The sequence below is a fragment of the Cryptomeria japonica genome, chromosome 4 (assembly GCF_030272615.1).
Source record: "Cryptomeria japonica chromosome 4, Sugi_1.0, whole genome shotgun sequence".
Lineage (NCBI taxonomy): Eukaryota > Viridiplantae > Streptophyta > Pinopsida > Cupressales > Cupressaceae > Cryptomeria > Cryptomeria japonica.
The window spans coordinates 716,664,575-716,692,385 of NC_081408.1; the positions used below are offsets into that span (position 1 = coordinate 716,664,575).

Sequence of the window (27,811 nt, forward strand, 5' to 3'; positions counted from 1 at the left end):
TCTTATTATTTCTATTATCTAGCTTTCTAGGCATTTCCTATGTGACTTTGGCGAGTGACCTCATGTCATATATATTTTTTTTGTATGTGTATATATTTTTTGATTAATGAAAGTTGACGCATATGTTCATCAAAAAAATATCAAGATATTAACACTATTCTTGAGAAAATAAATAAAGCAAAGAGATTTTATAGTCTAAAACACCAATCATATAGAATCTAGCAAACTAATGCTTTAGGCTTGAGAAGAAAAAATACTTTTCGTTGCAATTTCAACATGAAAAAATACTATTTAATTTTCAAGCAACACTCAAGCATGTCTCTAAATTCCCAAAAGAAAAAATATTAATAATAGGTGAATATTCTAGCTTGTCTTTGTAGAAGACTATGCTTTAAGGCCAAAGCCTTTGCGAGTACGACTAACAAACAAGTCTCTGGCTATAAGCATGCCAAAAAAGCGGTTACAAAATGTCCCAAAGGGTAGCTGTGTATTTGCTGTGTCCCTGCCCAAGCTTATCGTGGCAATATTTGGAATTGGTTTATAAGTTCCCAATTTTGATTCATTTGGATTTTTAGAGAGCTTCTTTATATTCTCTGCAATCAATAGTGCATGCATTGTTGCACTGTTTCCTTGCTTCAATTCCTGTACCATCCCACATTATAAGTTTTAGTTAGTTAATGAAGCACAATACTATGATAAAGAAATACTTCTTTCAGTGAATGGTGTAATATAGGATAATTAATGAGATAAATCTTTTAGGAAGATGAAGTTTCAACTAAGTATTCTTAAACACCAAACAATTCAATACTTAAAGTAAATTTTCACCAATAAAAATAAGACAATTATTAATTATTTCTAAGCATGTACCAATGAATATACTATTTGGCCATTGAACTATGTGTTGTTAAACTAGAGTGATCCCCACTTGAAGTATAACTAAATATTTTACCATTTAAAACTATAATCCCACAAATTTTTAAGCAAATATATGATTTAAATACATGAAAGAATAGATATTTGAGTAAAGATAAGTAGAATATTATAGAACCATTTATCATATTTGATAGTAATGAGCTTACCTTAACATTAATGATATCCCCCGCTGCAAAGACATTAGTTGTTCCTTCAACTCGTAGAGATTTATCCACCTTGATTTGGCCTCGTTCATTGACAACATCCCGAAACATGGAATCCTTCACCCATGAGGACGCCAACTTTTGGCCTATACATAGAAAATGACAATCTGCAATTATGGTCTTCCCACTATTTGTGGTGAAGCTTGTTGTTGCCTCTGAAATGTTGCTCAAGTCAATACGTTCATTGAAATGCACCTCCACATTCTTTCCCTTCAACCAATTGAGAGACTTTTGAGATGCTGTCTCTCCCAAAATATCATGAAGCCTAGCACGAGAGTGGAGGAGAATAACCTTTTTTTCTGGAAAATCACTTATTATCTCTCCAGCCAACTCCACTCCGGCAGGTCCTCCTCCAATTATTAGAATTGTCTTAGCATCCTTAATCTTCTTGTTTTCTGTTAATCCAAGATAAAGAAATAAAAGTTATCCACCTTTAAATCTAGTTTATGTATATTTTAAGTATACACATTACGATCTAAAATCTTTTAAAATTAAATGTTGCATAGGCATTGCATTATGATAGGGATAAGCTACAAGAATGAAAGAAATTGGAAGTGAATATAATGTAACAATAAAATGCATTTAAAATATGTGAATCTACATGTTAATTCAAGTTCTTTTCTTATATTGAAATATGTATAAAAAGAAAGTCTAAATATATATATATATATATATATATATATATATATATATATATATATATATATATATATATATATATATATATATATATATATATATATATTTTAAAAACTTTGATCGCAAAAGATAAAAATAATTATTTTAGTCTAAATATTGTAAAATAACAATTTATAAAGCTAATATCTACATGCTACAAAAATATCATAATGCTTATCCTTCTAACAGTTTTTTTTAAAATATCATTTCAGGGAAAGGTTGGGGATGTATTAGCTTGTCGTATTTATATGTTAGCCTAAATCATGATATTATATATTAAAGTTAAAAAAACAAAAAAAAAAATGAAAATGATTCATAAATGTTATTTTAATTTATGATTACATACATTAAGGAATATTTTTATCATTAAAATCTAATATGATAATAGTAGTGTTTGTCAAAGTTAACAATGCAAAATAAAGTATATGGATTTCAACATTTTAAAGTTGATTTATTGTCTATTTCATTGGAAAGCTTAAATTTGATGGCCACATATAGCTACATTTATATATTTTTCATAAAATGCAATTAAAATTTTAAGAAGATTGTATCATATAGAAAAAAAAATTGAACAATTTATGAAAATTTATATAACATTATTCCAATATAGTTAATTTAATCAAAAAAATTGAATAAAATGTCTCTTAATATCTAAAGTGTAACTTTCAATGAATAACAATTAAAAATATATTTGCCAAATAAGATCAATTATCAAACTATGTTAAAACTTCACATGATAAAGGAAAGCCTATCATTTAAATTGTCATTATGTTTTGTCTTAAATAGAAGTTAAATCTCAAGGTTTCATACATACATGATTTTTTTATGTTTCTTTCAGGTTTTGAATAATTTTATCATCTTCAAGAAAACAAAAATATAACTTCACAAATGTGACACCTATTTTAAATTCTCAATGGAGAATTTAACAAATTTAATTTTTTAAAAATGTTAATTTGATGTGTTTTGGTAAAAAATATGTACAAGTTTTTTAAATCAATATTTAAGATCAAATTTTATAATGTCATCAAGAAAAGATGAAGAAATGGATCACAAAGTTGGATCAAAATATTTATCTCAAAACATTTTAATATTTTTTCCAAAATTATTTTTTCAAAAGTATTTTCTCTCACTTATATTAACTATGAAAATATCATGTCTATTGAAGACTGTGGTTGCAAGATGGTGAAGGCCCATTGACCATTTTTTATGATATAAAAGTGATGCATCATCTTCTTTTGAGAATTCTTGGCTTATAAAAAAATTACTAGAAAATAAATTCTTAAGTGTTTAACCTCCCAACAAAATATTAATTTGTTCTCACCTAAGTGCCTTATCTTAATACATGATTATCTAAGGCCTCAAAAATCAATTTAATACATGTTGTAAATATAATATTGGCATATACCCATGTCATTTTTCATTCAATTTTGTGCAAGTTATTTTGAGGCAAGTGCTTTGGTTATAATAGTGATATTGACAATTGACACAATCTTGTGTAAATCTAGGTTCTTTTCCCTATGCTATCCACCTACCTTATTACAAATTTTACTTTGTACCTACCACTTATCTAATTTCACATGTTCATACACACTTTTACATTCACCTTATTCAAGCATTTATCACTCCTATGGTCACATGTATTCCCATGTACAATTCAAAAATAGTTCTTGGTAATGAGGTCATCCTCACAATTGTTACTTAGTCTTACCAAATGAAAATAAATAAGTTCAAATTTATTGAATTCCCTCCATTAACTTTTGCACCTAGGGCCGACCAAACATGAGTTTATGTAATATGTTTCTATGCCCTTTTATTTAAAGGAAATCAATGCATTCATCCTAAATGTATAATCATAGAGATTAATTGTTCAATTTACACAATTCCATTGGTGCTCTAAAGGGAATATAGCTCTATATAATCATTCTAAGAGTATTTGCACAATTGAAGATTATTGTATTTGATCATCATTTAACTTTTAAGGATTGATCTAGATAAGAGCTCATTATAAAGTGACATAAATCCTTTGGAGTATTTTTAAGTATTGCTAGTCCTCGTATATAAAGAAACATAGAAGAAACCAAGATATACACTTAGTGAAGTTGGTGACTATTAATATAGAGTACATAAGACTAGTTTGTAATTATAGGACAAATTTGCAGTCCCAAAGTTTTCTCCAACTTTTTAGCTCATCTCTAAATAGATTAAGTAAATAATTATGATTCCAAGATTATTACCAATCTAATACACTATTTGAGAATTTCTCTAGATAAATCTTTACATCATGTGATCTATAATTTTCTTGTGGATGTTCTATATTAATTGTTTTCTCATTCATGTTATTTGAATTAGATAGTGATGCAAGCGATTTAATCCATTCAAGAGTATTTGCTAAGGGTTGTAGGATAGAGTAGATCTAAGAATCTATATTTGATGTGTCATTAAGGTTTATCAATCTAACAATTTATGAACTACTAATTGTAAAAATGATCATGTGACTATAAACTTGTCTCTTTCCAATTTAAAACTCAAAATTAAAATTTGATCACTTACCCCTTCACGCACTTTCCACATTACTTATGCTACATGCTAGTACTTTAAAGATATTTAATGAATTCATTCTAATGGTCACCCAAAAACAAAGGAAAACTTTAAAGTAGAGGCTACCAAACTAGGGAATTTATCAATCTTTGTGCACTAGTAATCAACCAAACATGGCAGTTAATGGATAACTCACCTGCTTCAATTTGTTTGAGTCTCTCAGCTCTTGTGGCAGGGCCAGTATGAGGATTCGCACAGGCAATCACCAGAAAATCATACCATACTTGTTCCCCTGAAGCAGTTGTAACTGCCTCCTCTGTCATGCCTGTCACAGTTGACACAATAATCTTCGCCTTCTTCAAATATTCACTGTGCAGAAACACAGATTTTTCCGCAAAGCTTGGCTCCACCATACACCTTAGCTTCGCATATGGTACTTCAAAATACTCCTTCCTGTCATCAAATCAAATCCATTTCAAATTCTACTTCCATCAAAACAAAAATTTACAAAATCAGAAAAAACCGGAGACTTCATTGACATAAGGTATTTCAAAATCAAAATACTCCTTTCCTGTAATCAAATAAAATCCATTTCAAATTCTCCTTCTAACAAAACAAATTTTTTTTAAAAAATCAGAGAAAACCAAAAAATTTCAAGAATACTCTTCCTGTAATCAAAATTCTCCTTCTGAGGGACCAAAAATTTAAAAAATCAGGGCTTTCATGACATAAGTAATCAAATAAAACCCATTTCAAATTCTCCTTCTAATAAAACAAAAATTTTAAAAAATCAGAGAAAAAACCAGAGACTTTCATGACGTTCATGACATAAGGTATTTCAAAATACTCCTTCCTGTTATCAAATAAAATCCATTTAAAATTCTCTTTCGAACGAAACAAAAATTTTAAAAAATCAGAAAAACCCAGAGACTTTCATGACATAAGGTATTTCAAAATACTGCTTCCTGTAATCAAATAAAATCCATTTCAAATTCTCCTAACAAAACAAAACTTTACAAAAATCAGAAAAACCAGAGACTTCCATGACATACGGATCTATAAGCGTGACGTCAGCGTGGTCTTCCAAGGCCTTGGCAGCGTTGGCCCCTGCAACTCCGCCTCCCACAACAACCACCCTCTTCTTCTGCACTGCCGCCATGACGGATATGCACTGTGTATGTACTTCTTACCCTAATTTTACTGTGCATATGCAAATTCAGGCTCGTATACACACTGTGTATGTCCTAATATTTACTGTGTATATGCAAATCCAGGCTCCTATTCGCTAATCAGTAATCGAATTGTATGTCTTAAAGGGTTTTGCTCGGGGGCTAAAGTTGGGGCGGGCATCTGTTCCATTCTTAGGTCTTTATAGAGACGTAAATTTTTTAAAGTAGAAATTTTAAGCCAGTATCCAATCAAATGGAGATCTAAAATCGAAATTGTGGACTATGTATTGAGCCTCCAATTTTGAATTCGCTGAACGAGGAAAAACGCTATTGAATATTTTTTCTTGAATTCTCTGCACGGGAAGAAAAGATGAAATTGGAACTAAAAGTCTTCGAAAAATTAAGATTAGGCCCACATCCTACCTACTTTATTTTGACAGGACTTTGAAACAAATGACTGATAGATCTATATTCACTGTATATACTTCCTAATGTGCACATATTCACTGTGTATACTCTAGCGGGTGAGAAACAAGCTGGCATGGCGGCGGTATGAATCCCACGTGGTTTTCTAGAAGGTCAGAGCCCCACTAAATCTACTCACCGTGAAGAGTTGAATGACGATATTTTTGCCATTCCTGGCGGAATCGTGCAAGCGTGTGTTAGACAGCGTTCATGATATGGCATGAGGGCAAAATGCTTATGCTAAATCGGGTAACCCAGGCATAATGCATACGGTGAATCGTGCAAACGTGTGTGCACAGCGTGCGTACTTGGCCAAATGGCTTAGGTTAGTGTTTTGTTAACATTTTTTTTTTTTTTGCGTCTCTTGGGTGGTTGAATCTGTAAGAGAAACAACTATGAAAATGTTTTGACTGCCGGTTCTTGTTTCAGTATTTTCAATGTGGGGTCCATGGAGAAATTGGGAGAGCTCATCATCAGATTGTACATAAAAAGAACTGAACTGCAAAAGACACTCTTGGCAAGGCTTCCCATAGGCTTTCAATGCTTAGCCTCATCGACATTAAAAGTTCTTCTTCTTCTTCTTCTTCTAACAAGCGGTGGCATATTTTTGTCAATTTCATAGATGTCCCTAAGTGTCGTGGTAAATTTTTTAATGTGATTGGTGAAGGTTGGTAGATTGTCTTTGTTGCATTATTTTGACTAATCTCAAATATGGAATTGTATTGCTAAATGACCGTACAAGCTTCCAAACATATTTATCCTTTCTCATTTTAGAACATGGAATGGATATGAAAATGGATCCTTTTATTATCCATTAAATCTGAGGGTCTATTTATGAGTCTATAATGACTTATAGTAATATAGGACTACCCTACACTTCTTGGGAAACGACTAGGAAAAGAGCACGAGTTACCCTCATGTTCCAATAATTGTTCACTCCTTACACACCCAACCTTCCAATTACTAACTTTAAAGAAACCAAAAAACAAACAAAAAAAAACTCATTAATAAATTTCACATGTACCAATAGCCACCTATTTTGTAGCATTTTTGGACCATATTGACCCATTTGACCCATGTTTCCATATCGTTCACTCCTTGCACACCCAACCTCCCAAATACTAACTTTAAAAAACAAAAAAACAAACAAACTAAAAGCACATTAATAAATTTCACATGTACCAATAGCCACCCATTTTTTAGCATTTTTGGACTATACTTGGCCCAATAGCACACGACTTTTGAGACATTTGTGCATAAGTATTGGAAATTTTAATTGCACGATTATTGGGGCATCTTTAAGCAAGTATCAAGCGACACTTTCAAATGTGTACTTTTTGACCCTTGCATGCATTACGGATCCTACATTGTGTACCGTTACTGCCTAGAAGCCAGAACAATAGTTATAAGCAGTTAAGTCACAATAGTTATAAGCAGTTAAGTCTGATATGGATGTGTGAAATTAGCTATAACGGCTAACACTTCCCCTATGCAGCCAATATAATGGTTTTTATTATTATTAGTAGTTAAATAAATTGAAAATCATAAGACAATAGTGTAGTTAGTTTAGAGTAGATAAAAGTAGAAATGAAGATAGAGGGAGAGAGGAAGAGGGAGAGAAATGGATAGAGAGAAGGAGAAGAAGAGATAAAAATAGAGAGATAGAGATAAGGAGTTAGACATATATTGAGAGGAAGAGGTAAGGAGAGATAAAGGTAGAGAGAGAAAGAGGGAAAGAGAGAGAAACCAAAAAGATGGATGTTAACTTTAATATATAACATGTACAAGTAACTAATGGCACTATTTTAGCACAAACAAGTCAAGCTTTCTCACTACCATGTTACTTAGGATGAAAACAATATTGCATTTTATAGATTTTAGTTACTAAAAAAAAATTCTAATATGCGTACACAATCTCTATCTAAAATTTTGGTTGATCTATATTTGAAACTTGCACATGAACAACTGACTAAGATATTAATAAGACAAAACATAAACAAACTTATTTTCATATATCACATTTGAATTTACAAATATTAAATCATTACTTTTAGCATGATAAAAAAATTATAAAATAAAATATATTAAAAAATAAATTAATATTATTAAATTTCTATAATAAATAATTAAAAGCATTAGCTTGAATTTAATTTGTGGGTAAGCAAAATTAATACAGCCAAAAGGAAAAAGAATAATGGGAAAAAATGCGAGGTTAATAAAAGTTACTTTTATATTTCAATATGAAGATTGAAAGACATTTTATTATGTCACGTATCCATTAGAAGAGAATAGATTTAAATAAATAAATATTGAAGAAAAGTGGGGTAAAATAAATATTTGGCATACATGTGAATATGAGGAGGGATTGAATTGGGTGGAGTGGGTCAAAAATGTTTTTAATGAAAACAGCTCATGTACTATTGTGATAATGATAGCAATAAAATAATTTGTATAGAAAATTAGTTTTGAAATTTGAAATTTGACTCCCCAATAGTCTAATTTTTTATGACATCATATGCTACATGGCTGTTGACAAAACTAATTTATTTATTATTTTTAAAATTCCACCGCCCAAGGTTTCGCTTACAAAAACCATCAACAAGAATTTCACATAAAATTGATAGTTTTTTTATTTTAATATTAGTTTTTATTTATATAAAATATTATACTAGTATATCTATCTATCTTTATAGAAATATAGGTAAACTATTCTGAAAGATATCATATTTGTTTATTATTCTACTTAAAAAATAATAATATTATTATATTATAATTAATATTAATTTATTATTATATAATCAATATTATATTATGAGTAAGTGATAGTTGAAAGGAGATAATAAATAAATAAATTTTTTTTAAAAAAATTTTCATGCATTTGTTTTAATTTAAGTTATTTAAATTATTTTTATTTAAGTAATAGTAAAATTAATTATAATTATGACGGGTGTCAATTTTAATCATGGGGTTTTTAACCTCGCATATCTATCAATTCATTATGTGAGTATTAATAAATTATTTTTATTTAAGTAATAGTAAAACTAATTGTAATTATGACGGGGTCAATTTTAATCAGAGATTTTGCATATCTATCAATCCAATTCATTATGTGAGTATTAATAAATTATTTTTATTTAAGTAATAGTAAAACTAATTGTAATTATGATGGGTGTCAATTTTAATAAGAGGGTTTTTAACCTCGCATATCTATCAATCCATCTCTTGAATATTAAAACGCCTTTCGGTGTAATTATAATTCTATTTATTAAATTTTAAAAATTATAAATCATTAGATGTAATTGTATTTTATTTTAAAATATATTTTTAATATAAGATAATAAAGTTGTATTTTTTTTTTTTTAATATATAATATTATAGTGTAATTATATTTATATTTTGTTTTTTAATATTGATATAACTAAATTTAATAATTTAAATTAATATATAATATTTAATTATTTTTAATGTAGTCATCAAGCAAAGGTTAAAATTATTAGTTCTTGTCAAATGCCAAAAAAAATCTCTCTCTCTCTATATATATAAGCTAATAGCAATCACAATAAGAATTGGAAGACATTAAATAAATTATTGTATAGATATATATTGGATTGGTATAGTGTTAGACGTATAAATTTGACCGCTTTCCTGAGTGAATATTTAATATTCATTTTAACCTCATTCCCCCTATTAATTAAATTATATTTAATTAATTTCTTTATATTCATCTATTTGATTAAATAAATTACTCAATTTATTTAATTAAGTTCACCTAAACCTTTTCTATCTTTTAATTAAACAAATCACTTTATTTAATTAATTCCCCTTACTCCCTTTTTAATTAAATTTACATTTAATTAAATTGATCCTTGCAAATAAATAAATCTAATTTATTTATTTAAATCCCCCACTTGTATTTATGCAAGTTGCATCTATTTGATTGAAATAAAGTAATTTTATTTTAATTAAAATCCCTTTTCCTCCACTTGCATTTTCCTACATCTCCCACTTGCCTTCTAAACCTCTTTCTAGATTCTTCTAATCACTTCCAATTTAGTCTAATCCATCTCCTAATTATTGTCACAATCCTAAGCAAAGAGAAGTCATTTCTCAAAGTCTTCAAAGTCTTTGAAAACCATTAAAGGCTTTATGCCCTCAACAAGTTAACCCTCAAAGTCTTCCAAACCATTTAAGGCTCTTACATAACCATTGATGGTTAACTCAACCTTCTTGTATGATTGAAGACTTTCTATCTAACTCAATCCTCATCTAACCCAAGGGTCTCATCAAGAATTCATGGCTTTAACCTTGGTTATCCTATTAACCCTTTCAAAAGAGTTTATCCCTTGGATAACCCTAACCTAGTCTTAACCCTTACCTCCTAAGGTAACCTCCATGTCTTCTCAAGCATTTAATGCTTCTTTCATCTCCTCTCGAGCAACCTCTTGTTGACAATCATCACCGTTTCATTGGTGAGAATTGTGAACATGGACTGATTAACTTTCAATCCTGGCCCTTATTAAGATTATTCAATCTTGACCATCCATTTCCCTATTTTCCCTATAAATAGAGCTCTCATTCTCTCATTTTGATATAGAAATTTTTATGCATCAAACTTATAGTCATTTTGTTAATCAATAATCCTTCATGCATCAAACTTATAGTCATTTTGCTAATCAATAATCCTTCATGCATCAAACTTATAGTATAATTAGTAAGCCTTTTAGCCTCTCTTTGATAAATCATCTTAATAAGCATTTAGAAGCATTTTAATAGCATAGAATATCCATGTTAGACTAGTATAGTATTGCTAGGATAATTAGCTATTCTTATCATCATCTTTATGCTAGATGAATCATCATAGTTTCTATATAATACATGTCTTAGGAATGTATTCATGCATAATAATCAAACATCACTCGTTCTTGGAGTTGTCATTCCTAAGTTACTTTGCTCAGTGATTTGAGAGCAAAGATATTGACTTTAACAATCCTGTGAGATAGAGAACAATGGGACACCCCTTGGAAAGTTGAGCTATTTCAATATAGTTCTTATAACTTGCATCGAGAGTCTCATTGGTGTGTGGGCCTTCTGAATCGAACTTTTACATTTCTGTCGCCCTAATTTCCTGCACACAAGAATTATAGTTATTGATGCTCTGCAAAAAGGGAAGGTTAGTCGATGATATCAAGACACAAACAAGAAAAGAAAGGAAACTGTTAGTGTCAGAAATTACAAACAAAATACTTTCCTACACAAGCATATCAAAAGAGATATCAAAAGCATGATAAAATATCTAACTAAGAAGGTAAATACGATGATGCATCTCCAAATGCCTCCTAACATGCTCTTGGTTTCTTCTCCCTTGTTCTTCTCCTCTCCAAGTTCCAAAATAATGTAGCTCTCAACAACTTTTTGCACTATGGATGCTTATCGAGGTTTGAGATTGAAATATTGCTCTAAATGTAAATAAAGAAGCTAATATTAAGCTATTGATACTAAAATGATTTATTTTAACCAAAATGACAATATCTGAGTTGATTATGATAAAATGCTCTCTCAAAATGCCTATAACTCAAATGCATACAAGTTTTCAGGATCTGGATTATGAAGAAGTGAGCTCTATTTATAGGAAAAATGGAGCAATGAATGGTTGAGATTGAGCAATCTCAACAAGGGTCAAGATTGAATGATTTCAAATCCATGTGAGGGCTTTCAACCCAATCGTAGGATGACAAGTGTCAATGTGAGATAGGTTGAGAGGAAAGGGAATAAGCATTAAATGCTTGACATGACCTTGGGAGTTAACTTCAAGGTTAGTTGAATGAATAAACTCTTTATTCAAAGAATAAAGCTTTTATCCAATGGATAAACTCTTGTGCAAAGGCAAGAGGGATAAACATGGTCAAAGCAATAAATGCTTGAGGAGACACATGAGTGCAAGTTGGAATAACCATAAATGGTTATGTAAGAGCCATTAATGGTCATGTAAGAGCCATTAGTGGTTTTGGAAGACTTTGGAGGTTAAATTGTTGAACACACAAAGCATTAAATGCTTTTCAAAGACTTTGAAGTCTTTGAGAAGTGACTCAACTTGGACTCAACTTGGACAATAGTCGAAACAATAGCGCTGAAACTACATTTTGGCGCTATTGTGCCGCAATGGCGCTATTGAGGTGCTGTTTGAGCGCTTTTGCAATTTTTAGCGCTATTATAGGCTAGTTTAGGCACTTTTGATGTTTAAGCACTATGGAGTGCTTAATTGAGCGCTTTTATGTTTAAGCAGTGTTGTTGTCATGTTGTTGTAGCGCGTTTGTATTTTTAGCGCTTTTGGATAGCTGTTTAAGCGTTGTGGTTAGGGGTTTAGCGCTATTGTAGATAAGTAGCACTTTTGTGTGCAAAATAGCTCTTTTGTTTGCAAGATAAGGAATGCCCCAGTTTTTGTGAAAATCTCCCGATGCCAATGATGGATGGATAGGGGGGCAAAGTGGGAGTTGTTTTGAACCATAGCAGCCTGATGAGACTTAGGTCATTTAGGAAAAAAATGTTTGCTGAAGTCTAGGTGTGCCATGATTGCTTACCTGTTGAGACCCGAAGATACTTGATCAAAGTATCTGTTGATAGTCTTAGGTTTAAACTTTAAGAAAGTTTGAAAATAAAACAACTAATGAGGAGTGATTGATGTCTGTGTGTAGGAGGATCTACGCGTGGTACAGTTATGCGAGAGACATCCGGTGACATAGGGGTTGCGGGATCGGCTAACAGAGGTTGAGATTGATTGCATTGCAGCTATGGGTTTGTATGATGTGATGCACATGCTCGTGATTCGGATGAATCACAGATTGATTACGGCGTTAGCAAAGCGGTGGCATAGCGAGATGTGCACCTTTCACCTTGCACAGGCAGAGATGACAGTGACTTTGGAGGATGTGTGGCGCATCCTGCGTATTCCGATTTGGGGCGAGCTGGTGACATATGACAGATCCTGGGGGACTCTTGCAGTACAAAGGTTCTTCGATGAGGATGTTTTTATTGATGATGGCTCCATTGCTTGGGATGAGATTGTGACTTTATATGAGCCTTTACCAGTAGTCGTATCCGACATTGTGGGAGGACTACTGTGTCCTGATAGGCGCTCTCATGGTCTAGCCGTTGGATGGGGACAGGTGATAGAGCAGATGATCACAGAGGGGACCCGATTCACCTGGGGACCGTGCGTGCTAGCGCACCTTTATCAGGAGCTGCATGAGATGGTATACCGTGGGAGGGGCTCCTTAGCAGTGGGAGTGATGCTGCTACATATCTGGGCATGGGAGAACCTACCAGTGACTCGACCAGTGAGTTTTAGGTTCGGTGCAGTGGATCAGTCATATATGTTTATGTATAGCGGTATGATGAGTCAACCCCACCTGGGGAAGTTAGAGTGGTGGCGACAGGCATTAGATGATTTGGATGCAGTTATATGGAGACCGTACTTGGAGTGCGAGCCTTGGGATGATGATGCAGAGGCATTGCCCTATGTGTTCATGACCCGATTCGTCATTGGGAGGACCTCGTACCATGTAGAGAGATAGGTCAGGGGGTGCAGGAGCTAGTGGGGGATTGATGGGGCCTCCACAGAGAGATGGATCAGGTGGTGCTGGGACTAGTGGAGGAGTAGGTGGCGATGGTGGTGCAGGATCCGGTTAGAGTGGCATCTGAGAGAACATTTTTGCATATATGTATTGTATCAGTGTTTATTTTTGGACTGTATCTTGGATGGCTCTTGGTAGCCAATTTTGTAGACTTCATTGTACTCAGATACATGAGATGATATATATGAGGAGATCCCATTTTTTGATGATATGCATTTGATATGTATGGATGCTATGTAGGATGGTGATTGTATGATTTTATTGCTTAGATGGATATGTGTATATGTTATGCATTTATGAGATGATTCCTATATGCATGTTTTTATGATGATTTTATGATGTTTGATACTGATATATAAATGTAGGTTTATACATGTGTGCATGTTTGATTTAATGTGATGCTTTATGTATGTAATGCCATGATGATAATGTATGTTTATGATGAGTTATGAACAGGATTTTGGTGTTTCCTATTTTTGATATAATGATGAGATAATGATATGTAATGATGTTAATGCAATTTTTTGAATAAATGATGTTATGTATGTGTATGCATCTAGATGTTTGTTAGATGGACGTAATATGGATAAACAAATGTAAAGTACAAATGTTTATATGATGTGGTCTAAAAATGCATATGTATAATAGATATATAAAATGATATGAACTAATGTTTGGAGACAAATGGGTTTTTTTATGATTTTAAATGCCTAAATATGATTTAAGTAAAAATGATAATGTTATGATACTACAACTTATGGTTTTAATAACTGCACCGTAATGCAATTAAAAAGGGATAATGAATGCAATGTAAATGAATCCCAAAATAAGCATAATAAGATACTTAATAATGGATGAATGAATGCACCTTTTAACTAATGAAGAGATAAATGAATGTATGCAATGATAAATGATAAAGGATAATAAAATGATAATGGATAACTGACACTAAATGAATGCATATTAAATGGTTTAATATAATCAAGGACAATTTGATCATATGAATGAGTCTAACCCTCATGTTTATGCAATGATGCAAATGAGTAATGAAGGCTAATGTTAATTAAATGAACTTTTATGCAACTTAATTTAAAATGACATGAATGTGCAAAATGCAACTAAATGTAATGATGATATGATTATGAAGAATGCAAGGTTTTGGAGACTTTGCATGATGCATTGATGATGTATCAGAGTACTCAGTCATGATTGTATCCAAGACCAGCTTAATGTTCACATAACTGTTCATATGAACTGCGTTCACATTTACATATAAATCATACATATGAACGAGTGAATGGATGGGTGATATGCAACGAAATGCAATATATAATCAGATGAGATGAAATGACGAACCATAGTGCTCTATTTTCATCATTGAGCTTTTAAAATGTTGTAAGAAAATACAAGCAACTTGACATAATGATTCAAGATGACCAGAGTATTTCTTACATGGATTTGATATAGCAAGTTAATACAAACGACTTGATATAAGGGTCAAGTCAACCAGAGTATTGATTGCGGAACAGACAAGGATCATCTCTGTTCATGCATGACTTGGATCGTCCTCCTTGATCTTAGGCTGATCATATCCTGAGACAAGTGCATACCGTAATAAGAGATAAAATATTTATCCAAATTGGATGAGGAGGAACCAAAGAAAGAGCATTGTTCGGGCAAACAAAACAGTATATACATAAAGAATAAAGAATATGGATCCTTGGTAATGGTTTGTGCTCATATGGTCGAGGTATACGCTATAGTCAGCAAGCCGTAGTGATCTATGACTGCATTTTGCATAAGATCACGTAGCTTAGTGAACTTCCCACATAGACACCATTAGTACATGCCCCAGAACTTCATCGGAATAATGCACCGAAGATACACAAACAATGTTGTAGGAACCTAATATATATATACGAATGAATTACTCATAAATCAACCAAGTATTTGATAGCTTAACACAATTTTCTTGTCAAAGAAAATGATATCTTGTCTTTGTTTTGGTAAGGAAGGATGCATCCTTGTTAAAGACAGTTTGATTGTTGATGTCGATTGTTTTGGTCAATTTGAGAAGTGATCATCGTGCGAGGATTTTTTCAATGTTTGTTTGGTATCTGCTTGGATGAGTATGTACAATGTGTTGCCATGTGTTTGTGTAATTTTCGATGTTTTGTGATGTTTTTGGATTTTGAATTGTTTTGAATGTTTTTGGATTTTGTGAGATAGTTTTGAAAGAAGAACTTTAATGAATCATAAGAAAATGTAGAATCCACCTCCATCAATAGGTTAAGGAATTGCCCCCAGTTTAGACATGACTATAAAAAAGCGGGATGCAGGATGCATGCAGTACTTTCTTGGATTTTGTAGATTTATAACAAGCCATGGTTGATGTATGGATGGATGTATGTATGAAGTAGATGTGATCGCAAAAAGTTTGAAAGACAATGGAACCATAGCCTTTATGAGTGGCGCCTGTTTGCCAGGTTTTCACCATCACACTTACCCAAGGTGCCACTGGAGTGGTTGTTCACCGTTTGGATGCATGATTTTTCTTTATTCTTTTGATGTTTTTTTATTTTTTTTAGGTCATTTTATCTAGATGTTTTTGGTATTTTTGCCAGTATATATGGGAGCCTGACGCTCTGTGCAGCTTATGTGTAAAACCGTTTGAGGTGCATGTTGTTGATCGGATTTGCTAGGGGTTCTCCTTCTAAAGTAGCCAACTGATATGCCCCAGACCCAAATACAACAGTGACAACATATGGGCCCAGTCAATTTGATTCAAACTTTCCTTGATGTTCTCTATTTGGTTGGTTACGAGGATTTTCTTGAAGAACAAGATCACCCACCTCGAATGTATGAGGCTTAACTCGATGATTATAACTTCTACTCATGCACTACTGATAGGCTTTGAGGTGTTTGTATGCAGCTTGTCGCTTCTCATCAAGTAGCTCCAAGTCTTGAAGACGGGATACTCTGTATGCTTCATCATCGATGAGATTGTGCAAGGAAACCCGTAGTGATGGGATCTTGACCTCAATAGGTAAAATAGCTTTTGCACCATAGACCAATGAGTAGGGGGCTGCGCCTGTAGGGGTTCGAATGCTAGTTCGATATGCCCATAGTGTTGGATTCAATTGAACATGCCAATCACGACCGGCATCATTGATTGTCTTCTTGAGGATTCTTAATATGTTTTTATTTGATGCTTCGGCCTGACCATTGCCTTGTGGGTAATAGTGAGTGGAAAAGAGGTGCTGGATGTGAAATTTCTCACAGAGCTCACAGACATCTTGATTTTTGAAAGGAAGCCCATTATCCGTGATGATGGACATGGCTACACCATACCGCTAGATGATGTAATTGAGGATGAATGAGGCGATCTTCTTGCCGGTGACTTGGGTAAGTGGAACAGCTTTGAACCACTTTGTGAAGTATTCGGTGGCAGTAATAAGGAATTTATGGCCATTGGATGAAGATGGATGGATTTTACCCACAAGGTCAAGACCCCATTGACAAAAAGGCCATGGTGTTGTGATTGGTTGTAATTCTTGTGCCGGTGCATGTATTAGGTCTCCATGAATTTGACATTTTTTGCACTTCCTGACAAAGTAGTAGGAGTCTTTTTCCATAAATGGCCAATAGTATCCATTGCGCAAGAGTTTCTTGGCTAGTGACGGACCACTTGAGTGAGTCCCACAAATTCCTTCATGTATCTCTTCCAAGGCCTTTGTTATCTCATCTTGTTCCAGACATCGAAGGAGAGTACCATCAAGACTGTGTCGGTATAGGGTTTCAGCAATAATGGTATATTGAGCAGTTTGGCGAATGAAGGTTTTACGTTGGTTATTCGATTGGTTGGGAGGAAGGGTGTGATTGCGGAGATAGGTGTAGAACTCACCATACCATGGGGATTCAGAATCAACAAGGCGACATATCATCTCGGATTCGGGGATATCATAAGCGGGGATCCAAAGCTGTTCTACCAAGAACTCGTAGCGTGTTGAATTCTGTGGAAGATCTAGGAGAGATGCGATGGTAGCCATGGCGTCAACAGCTCAATTCTGATCTCTTGGTATCTACTCAAAGGTAATTGTAGTAAATGATGCCTTTAGATTGTCCACCTTTTTCTTATATGGCATGAGTTTATCATCCTTAGTCTGATATTCATCTGTTGCTTGTCGAATGACCAGTTGTGAGTCGCCATATACTTGTAGTTCTTGTAATTTCCATTGTACGGCTAGCATGAGTCCTGTGATCAAGGCCTCATACTCTACTATGTTGTTAGTGCATGGAAATGTGAGCCTGTAAGACTTCGGGATGCTGTCACCTTGAGGTGTGATAAACAGAATGCCTGCCCCTAAGCCATGCCTAGTGTATGAACCATCAAAGTATAGTTTCCATGGTTGTGTTGTTGTGATCATGAATATCTCTTCATCTGGAAAATTGGAAATGAGAGGATGATCGCCTATGAGTGGTGCATCGGCCAACTGATCTGCAATGACTTGTCCTTTGATAGCTTTACAGTCTATATACTCGATGTCAAATTCACTTAGAATCATCACCCATTTGGCCAAGCGGCCTGTCAATGCTGCTTTACTGAGTAAGTATTTGAGTGGATCAATCTTTGCAATTAGCTATACTTTATATGTTAACAGATAGTGCCTCAGTTTAGTGGCTGCCAAGATTACTGCTAGGCAAGCTCGTTCAATAGGTGTGTAATTGAGTTCATAGCCCACCAGTGTGCGAGAGATGTAGTAAACAACACATTCTTTCCCTTCTGCATTATGTTGTGCCAATAGTACACCCAATGTTGTACTTGTTGCTGAGATATAGAGTAATAACGGTCTACTTGGATCTGGTGGGATCAACAATGGTGTATTCATGAGATAGTCTTTAAGCATTTGGAATGCTTGCTGGCATCTGGCATCCCACTGAAAGCGGATGTTCTTGTGTAACTGGTGTGTAAAAGGATGACACTTATCTGCCAGTTGTGCAATGAATCTTCGGATGGATTGTAGCCATCCTTGCAATGTCCTTAGCTGATTGATGTTCTTTGGTGGTGGCATCTCCATGATTGCTTTTACCTTTGTTGGGTCGACCTCAATACCTTTGCTTGAGACAATGTATCCTAGAAGCTTCCCGGAGGTTACTCCAAAGACACATTTCTTTGGGTTGAGTAGAACATGGTATTGTTCCAGTCTATCAAATATTTTATCTAATATGTTGAGATGACCTTCTCTAGTGAGTGATTTTGCTAGTAAGTCATCAACATAATATTCCATCATAGTATGCATCATGTCATGGAAGATGGTGGTCATTGCTCGTTGATAGGTTGCTCCTGCATTCTTGAGGCCGAAAGGCATTACATTCCAGCAATATGTGGCCCATGGACATGTGAAGGCTATCTTATGTTGGTCCTCTGGTGCGATCTTTATTTGATTATATCCTGAAAAGCCATCCATGAGTGAAAGCATGGCATGTCTTGCTGTTAGGTCTACTATGATGTCGATATTTGGTAGGGGGAAGTCATCCTTAGGACATGCCTTATTCAAATCTCTGAAGTCAGTACAGATGCAAATGCCCCCTTTTGGTTTGCTGACAGGCACAATGTTGGAGATCCAATCTGCATAATCAATTGGTCTAATGAAACCAACATCTAGGAGTTTCTTGAGTTCTGTTTTAACTAGCACTGCAATCTGGGGATGCATCTTACGAAGCTTCTGCTTGACAAGTTTGGCTCCTTCTGCTATGGTGAGGTGATGCATGACTAAATTAGGATCAAGCCCAGACATGTCTGCATATGACCATGCAAAGTTGATCTGACACTTTTGAAAGAACTCTATAAATTTAGGTTGTTCCTCTGGAGTGAGAAGAGATGCCAGATGTATGAAGTGAGGATTTTTAGGAGTCCCCACATTGTATTCTTTGGTTTCCTCAATGAGAATCATTGATCGTTCCTATTGTGTACTAGCAGGGAGAATGTCAAACCCTTCATCCTCAGGTGCCTTAGAGAGGTTTTCACCATTGGATACGCTCTTTCTTTTTACTTTTGTTGAATCAAACAGTGCCATGGTGTGGTTTTCACTAGAAGATCCATGTTTTATTGTTATATTTTTGTAGCTGAAAGGTTTGGCATCCACCCTGAAGTATGCTATGCTATTTAATTCTATGGCGAATCCAACTTTGTGATCCTCGCTTGGTAGGTTATCCCTTAATTCCAAAAATTCAATGATGGCCTCATCATTTTGGAAGAGGTCAAGACATGGGGGATTTGGTTGGTTCCATTCGATGAGTTTAGGATGGATAATGGGCATTACTTCATCGATTAGGTTAAGTTCGTTAGATGTATCAATGAGGGTTAAGACAGTGTGGTGAAGGTCGTTGATGGTACTCTCTCTGCCAGAATCAGGCGTAGGATGAGACATAGGGTCTGTGGAAGATGTTTCCAGCTCAGGAACCCAAGAGGTCTTTATCTATGCTTCTCTGTAAATAGGGATGTCTTTGCGTGGTGGAGGTAGTGATGTGTCTTCCTCATTTGAAGTATTAAGCTGGATAGAATCAAATTCCCACTCATGTGAGTCAGTCTCTGAGTCACTTTCCAGCATCTGATTACTATACCATACTGGGATGTCCTTTGAGTTAAATACTGTAGGTGTGATTGGTTGATGTACCTTTGTAGATGAAATGATCGGTGCTGCAGGAAGGCTGATGGGGATCAAGGAATCCAATACGGGGAGTATTGGTAGTGTTGACTTAGTTGCTTCTGTTGGAACTACTGGTGTTGTAGATGCTATTGCGGGTTCTGACACAGTTGTTGCTGTTAATGGTGTTATTGATGGGATTACTGGTTCGCTTGGTGGGATGATTGGCATTGTAGATGGTTGTGTTGGGATTTTGAGCCTCCATGGGGCAGTTGCGATGGTGTTTGATGCTGCTTTGATAATAAAAGGTGTCCTCTTTGCAATAGGTTGATATAGTGGTTTGCTGGGTTTTCCTTTGAATCTGAGCTTAGGAAAGATCTCCTTTACAAAGCCTAGGCCTGTATTACCTTTGGGCTTTAATTCTGGCAGCAGAGGTTCATGTCGTCCTTGTTTGCAATATCCCAAAGCACTCTGACCATCATACCCCATTCTTTGCATAATGAGGAGGCCTTTGCCATATTGATCCGTAGGAAGCATAGCCTAGCATGATCAGTGGTTGCTGGAGTAACTGCTGTGGTTTACCATGTGTTCTAGAAGAAGTGGGCATTTGACCCACACAAAAGAGTTGACTTAAGTTGTATTCTCTAGGACCTTCCTCTGCTATTTTCATCTTAATCTTTTCTTGCTTGGGTATAGTGGTGTTCGAACTGGCAAGAGAGGCGGGATTTATATATGATGTGGAGAAAATGGCTTCTCTATTATTAGGAACGATAATCTTTGGTTGATGGCTGATATTATGACAATATACAAAGGGATTTGCATCGCCTAGGATTGTGATCTCTACACCATTATGTGGGAACTTGATACATTGATGGTAGGTAGATGGAACGACTTGCATGACATGTATCCAAGGTCTTCCTAACAATAAATTGTATGGCAGAGGAAGGTCTAGAACCTGACAGATGATGTGTTTTACCATAGGGCCCACTCAGATTGGTAGTACCACAACTCCTTTGGAGGAACGATCCGCGTCGTCATAGGCTTTGATTGTGATCTTCTTGCGAGGATCCACTAATTCTATTGCATATCCCAATGTTGTGACCAACTGTAGTGTACAAATATTCAGGCCTGCTCCATTATCGATCAAGACTCGCTTGATCCTATGTTGGTTGATAAAGCCTTCAATGTGTAGCGAAGCATTATGAGGTTGCTAGAAGGAAGAGTTGTCACTTTCGGAAAAAGTGAGATAAGGTGATGACTTTAGATTTCCAACCATGGCTTGAAATTGGTCTGTATTTAGGTTTGCAGGGACTGACTCCTCTTGGAGAGCTTGATCCAAGATTGTTTTATGAGATGGAGATAGGCGCAATAGCTCTAAAATGGATATAAGTGTGGGCATTTTATCTAATTGTTCCACAAGATTGTACTACTTTGGTAGGGAGGTGGTGCCTTGTGGAGCTACCTTTATGGTAATCTTGCCATGATGTGTAACAACATTGCAATTGGAGTTGGGATTCTTGATTGTTATAGTTGCAACTTGTTCATTGGCATCATACAGGTGATTTACAGTGTAATTATATGCAGACTGCGTATAATCCGTGGTATTAGTGCCTCTCTTGGAAGTGGAAGGACCCCTTGATCTTGTGATGGAAGTGGATTTTTGAACATCAGATGATCATTGTTTGTTGTTTTTGGGTCATGTCCTTCGATTTTAATTTCACCTTGGTCAATAAGATCCTGAATAAGATCTTTCAATCGGTGACAATTACTTGTCTTGTGTCCTCTCCCTTGGTGTAAATCATAGTGTTCAATATCTCTCCACCATGCAGGTTTGACCTGAGGCTCATAGTTTGATGTTTTAGGTAGAGTGACCAAATTTTGAGAAATGAGCTGTCACAATACTATTTCAATGGGTTCCCCTAAGGGAGTGTATGTTCGTTTTTGTTTTTGCTGATGAGGTCTAGGTTCATCGTGAGATGTGATGCGGCCTTGATTTGAAGGAACATTTGTGTTATTTTGAGGTGGAGGATTCTATCCTGCAAACCGAACCACAGGTTATGCACTTTTTATAGTCCTGGCATCCACAACCCCATCGTTGACGATATTCTTGTTTTTGTTCCAGTAGCTTGGTTTATCACTATTGAAGCGTGGGTGAGGACTATCCTTTTGTTCATTATAGATTTTGATAAGTCCTTTCTTGATGAGGGCCCACTCACATTGCAAACCCTTGGTGATCATGTCATTAAAAGAGTTTGTGTCTTTGACATCCAGGTGAAATTCCATTTCTTCGTTTAAGTTGGAAATAAATATTTCCACTAGTTCTCGTTCAGGTAATTGAAGAGAATGTCTGCTAGACATTTGATGCCATCGTTGCAGGAATACTGAGAATAGTTCACCTGGTATTTGTTTAGTGTTGCACAGATCAGCCATGGTGATGTCACGTTCAATGTTATGAGAGTAATGAGCTAGGAACTTCTGGATGAGTTCCTCAAATGTTCTAATGCCACCTGGTAGTCAGGAAAACCATGATGTGGTTGTTCCTCTCAAGCTTTGGGGAAAAAGGCACATTAGGTATGTGTCTTCATATGCCACTTCGAGGCAAGTGGAATGAAATTCTTTGACATGATTGCGAGGATCTCCCTTTCCTCTATATTTTTTGAATTTGGGTGTTTCGAATCCTCGTGGAAAGGGTGGCATATAAAGATTCCTATCAAAAGGATAGGGACAGATGTCATTGAGTGAGAATTGGTTAGTTTTGACACCATTATGAAGTTGTTGGGCAAGATTCTCGACTTATTGTCGCAACATCTCCATTTCATTTGGAGGAGGAGGTGGTGGGTTACCTCGAGGAATGTTATATCTGATGGGATCTCTACCTCTTTCCTCTTCATGGTGACTTTGTCGTTCCGATGCTTGTCTTAATTGGGCAAGATCAAAGTCAGAGGGGAGTTTTGCTCCTTCTTGAGCGAGCTTTAAAAAGTGAGCATCCGCATTGCTCCTAAGTATTTCATCAAAAAGTCCGTTAAAGAAGTGTCGTGCTCTGTGAATTGTACCTGTACCTGCAACCACAATGCACTCAATAAATCATTGCAAGCATGGTTAGTAGATTAAATCAACAAAAAGTAAAGCCATAGCTAATCGACTTATTGCCTCCTAGTAAATGCGAGTATGAATTTTGCTCTCAGATCTTAGTATGCAAATTCTAGTGACTTGACTACACTTAGATGGAGGATTTGAATGATTAAGATGCATGATCCTAGCATGATAGCATGATTAAGCTATATGAATTCATGATTATCCTAGCATGATTAAGCTAAGAGTTAATCTAAAATGAGCATGATAACATTGTTAAAACTGATAAACTATAAGCAAGATGCCTATAATAACAATGCAAATGAGATAAAATTGAGCATGAATTAGTGAAGTGGTTGAATTCATGAATTGGCCATTTGTTCTCCAAAATAGGGTCTATTTATAGGATTTTCCAAGGCTAGGGGTGAGTTGGCATGAATCAATGGTTGAGATTGATTTGAAGATATCAATGGTTAAATTGGAGGAGGTTGGCAAAGGGAGTTGGATTAAAGGGAACACTTAGTGACAAGTGTCACAAAGGTTCTAGAAGATGTTGGATGAAAGGGGACAAGGTGGTAGGTAGAATGGGTTAGGTTTAGGAATGGTTAGGTTTAGGAGTGGTAGAAGTTAGGAGAATTTGAATTTAGAAATTCAAATATTAAGAAAATGGCTAATTAATTTCAACAACTCATGATTTGATTTGTTTTAATTAATTAGGAGATTTAGAAGAAATAATTTTGGTGGAGGGAATTAATTAATTTGAATTAATTAATTAAAGGGGGTGAAATGAAATGAACCTATTTAATAAATCCTTAGATTTATTAATAAGTAGATGAAAAGGGAAATTTAATCAAATTGCTTAGTGAATTCAATTAAATTGGGGATGAGAGATGAATTAAATAATTGCTTATTTAATTAATTATCTTCAGACCATTTTTAGGTGTATACATTTTGCCCCTCTTTGAAGCGAGGTGTGATGATGTGTTGATTCAAAGAATAATCTCATTTTGATGATGATATTGATTTGATAGGATGCCCCAGCTCTTGATTGCTAAATTCTGGTATAGTGAGGCCCCCTCGGGAGATCAATTGAGATAATTGATCTTTGGAGTTTTTGCGAGATTGATATCCCAATAGATTTGATTTGATTTCTGCAACTGTTGTTTGATGAAAGTGCGAGTTCTTTGATTAGCTTGATTGCCTAGATCGGTAAGATTGAAAAATCTTGATTGATTTGATTCAGTCTAGTTTCAGGAAGGATTCATCCTATATAAGACAAGGATGATTCATCCTTCTTGAGCGAGCTTTAAAAAGTGAGCATCTGCATTACTCCTGAGTATTTCATCAAAAAGTCTGTTAAAGAGAGGGTTATGCTGGGCCCTTTCTATTGTTGCAAGAGTGGGAGTACTTGGGTTTTCGTCATTCACATTTCCTCCAAGTGCTTCTTGGAATTCATTAAGATTTTCCTCCTCTTCTTCTTCAATTTTTGCTTCTCGTTGCCTTGAGTGTGATCGGGTGTGAGCCATTTTGTTTACAAGTTTTTGTTGAAGTTGAGTGAAAATGATGATGAGTTGTTGATGAAATGAAAGATTGATGGTTGGTGAATTGTGTTGCATGTGGATCTCTAGCACTTTTAAGGTAGATGTAACCAAAATTCCTTCTTTGAATTGCTTGTTTGTTTTTTATAAGGTTTGATGTGATAAGGTGTAGAGAAATCTGAGATGTGTTACAGATTTAACTACCTAGAAATGAGAGGATTCACTCATACACTAGTTTTAACCTGCGTAGATGTGTCTCTTAGGATGAGCTTATCCTAGATGTAGAAACAATCTAAAAAGTGATGTGATGTGTTTGATTCAAGCAATATCTAAAAAGGGAACTTGGGACAAGAACCTCTTAATGTTTTGAGAGTTGGAACGGATTGATGAAGTGATGATGTATGAGTGAGATAATGGATGAAATGTTTTAACTTCAATAAAAGCTTTGTGTCACGAATGGAACAAATTCTATCTCTTTCCTTTCAGGTGTTGGTGGCATTTCTCGAGCTATGTTGTATGTGATACAAATGTTTGGGAAGAAGTTGGGATTAATCTTGCCTCCTTGGTTTTTGTGATAACTCAAAGCTCTATATTGCATAAAAGCTCTGTAGTTCAATGACTCTGAATCAAATTTGTTTGTTTTTCCTTGAAGGTAGAGACGCATGTGACGCAGAAAAATTCTATGGGAGACAAAGATTTGTCTATTTAGATAGAAGAATTTCCTCCTTTTGATCAAAGCCTTTGAGCTCAATGGTCTTCTTTTCAAGTTGATGCTTTGATGACGATTCTTCTTTCGCAAGATGTGAAGAATGGTCATAAAGTTTGATTCTTTTTTTTGTTTTTGATCTTTTGGTTGTTTTGAAAGATGCTTGGTTGGATGAACACTTGTGTTGATTTGTGATTCTTCATTGACAAGAAAACAAAGCAAGCACACAAACACAAGAATGTTGCCTTAAAAAGGCATAAATGAGTATGGGTCTAGATCAACCCAATCCTTGGACTTTTTATGACCCTTTCCTTTAAGTGTATTTTAGGTGTTTTCTTTCCAAAGCCCGAAGTTGGCTCAATTTGTACTTGGTCTTGACTAACACGAAGATGTTTCAAACACTTTGTATCCCTAGGGTCCAATGGCCAGTTGTGATAAATTCAGCCCACATCTTGATATTTCTTCGACTTTGGTACTACATACCTTATGAATCCCGCCGTGGCAGGTAAGGATGTGATATACTAAGTCTTGCGTGAGTATAACAAATAGATGATCCCTATGATGGGGGAGTCACCACTTTTATCAAGCCACAAGTGACCTTTCAAAAAACTATGTTTCTACTCAAGGAAATATGTATGGTGAGTATCTTGGGAGCAAAACCATCTATGCTCTTACACTGAATTATATCTCAAATATTCTCAATCAATAGAATGAGTGGGCTACTACTTAAAGGTGTTTAGTCATTTTCGATGTCTTTGGACATAAGTTCATTCTACAGTGACTCGCTTAAGAGCCTTGTAACTTGTGGTGGGGCCCATTTGTCCTTTCGACAAGTTACACTATAGGAACAACTATACCCAAGGCTACAACTTTTGCTCTCACCTGATTTCTATAGTGGCTTGAAGGATTTACCGCGCGAGTTTGTTCCCAAGAGTGATGTGTCTCTTGGCAGGCCTCTCTTAAAAAGATAAAATTTTGAGTGTTACTAACACTTTTCTCTTGCACCTAGGACCACGAAAGCCAAGGGAGAGGATAGTGTGTGTTAGAAGTAGGACCACTCGACCAACCTTTTTGCACAAGTGTGCCAAGCACGAAATTCACTTGCTCTTTTTAACCCATCATCGCAATATGTTCTAACTATTTGGAGATGTTGCTTTGACAATCATGATGTTCTTTTTAACTTCAAAGGCAATATGTTTAAGTAACTAGGAAAAAAAAATCCTGGTCAACTTAATAAAAAACATGTTTGCTTGAAGTAAATCGCTTGCAAAAATTGAAACAAGTGGATTGTAAGTTTTTAATTGCACCAAAATTTGAAGTGTGGCTTGTAAATTTTTGCTTAAGTTTGATGCTAGAAATGGATTTGTTTTTGTTGATTTTTAAGCACCAAATAAAAAGTTAAGCCTAAACTTGCAATAAACAAAAGTTTGTTTTGTTCAATTTTATAGCACCAAACACAAATTTTGATCCTAAGCTTGCAAAAAAGAAAATTTTGTGTTGTTCAATTTTTAAAACACCAAAAGGAAGTTTTTTTTTGATTTTTTAGAGGTTGGTTTTTAGACCTGCACAAGAGACAAACAATTAGTAAAAATTGAATCTATGGTGGGCTTCCACGAGCCTAAGAAATTTTCTTTTTTTCAATTACAGGGTCATTTTTACAACGTTCTATTACAATAGCGCTACTCTGTGTTTAAATAGAAGTGCTATTTAACACAAACGCACTAAAAGAATAAAATGCCAGAGAAGTCAAAAGCGCTCAAACATGTTCAATAGTACCAAAACAGGGTCAAAAGCGCTCAAATAATGTCAATAGTGCTAAACTTGGTACAATAGCGCAATTGTAATAACAATAGCGCTAGAACAACAAGTTGCAATAGCGCTACAACGTGATCAATAGCGCTAAAGCGCAACCTGTGTGTCAAGTTCAACAATGAAACATGTTAGTTGTCAAAAAAATTGTTTTTTTTAGGTGTTTAGGTTCATGTCGGGTTCACCAAATGATGCTCTATAAAAAGGAAAGGTTAGTCGATGATATCAAGACACAGACAAGAAAAGAAAGGAAACCATTAGTGTCAAAAATCACAAACAAAATACTTTCCTACAAAAGCATATCAAAAGAGATATCAAAAGCATGATAAAATATCTAACTAAGAAGGTAAATATGATGAGGCATCTCCAAATGCCTCCTAACATGCTCTTGGTTTCTTCTCCCTTGTTCCTCTCCTCTCCAA

General features: G+C 34.9%; 1 protein-coding gene across 1 annotated transcript; it reads right to left on the reverse strand.

Moving 5' to 3' along the window:
• Nucleotides 1–322: 322 nt before the first annotated feature.
• On the reverse strand, nt 323–5,908 carry LOC131032112 (uncharacterized). The gene is made up of 4 exons (XM_057963039.2): nt 5,405–5,908; nt 4,549–4,805; nt 1,080–1,531; nt 323–642 (listed from the first exon to the last, which is right to left on the reverse strand). The coding sequence occupies exons 1-4, from the start codon at nt 5,509–5,511 to the stop codon at nt 385–387; spliced, it is 1,074 nt and encodes a 357-aa protein (XP_057819022.1). The 5' UTR covers nt 5,512–5,908; the 3' UTR covers nt 323–384.
• Between the last annotated feature and the right edge of the window lie 21,903 nt (nt 5,909–27,811).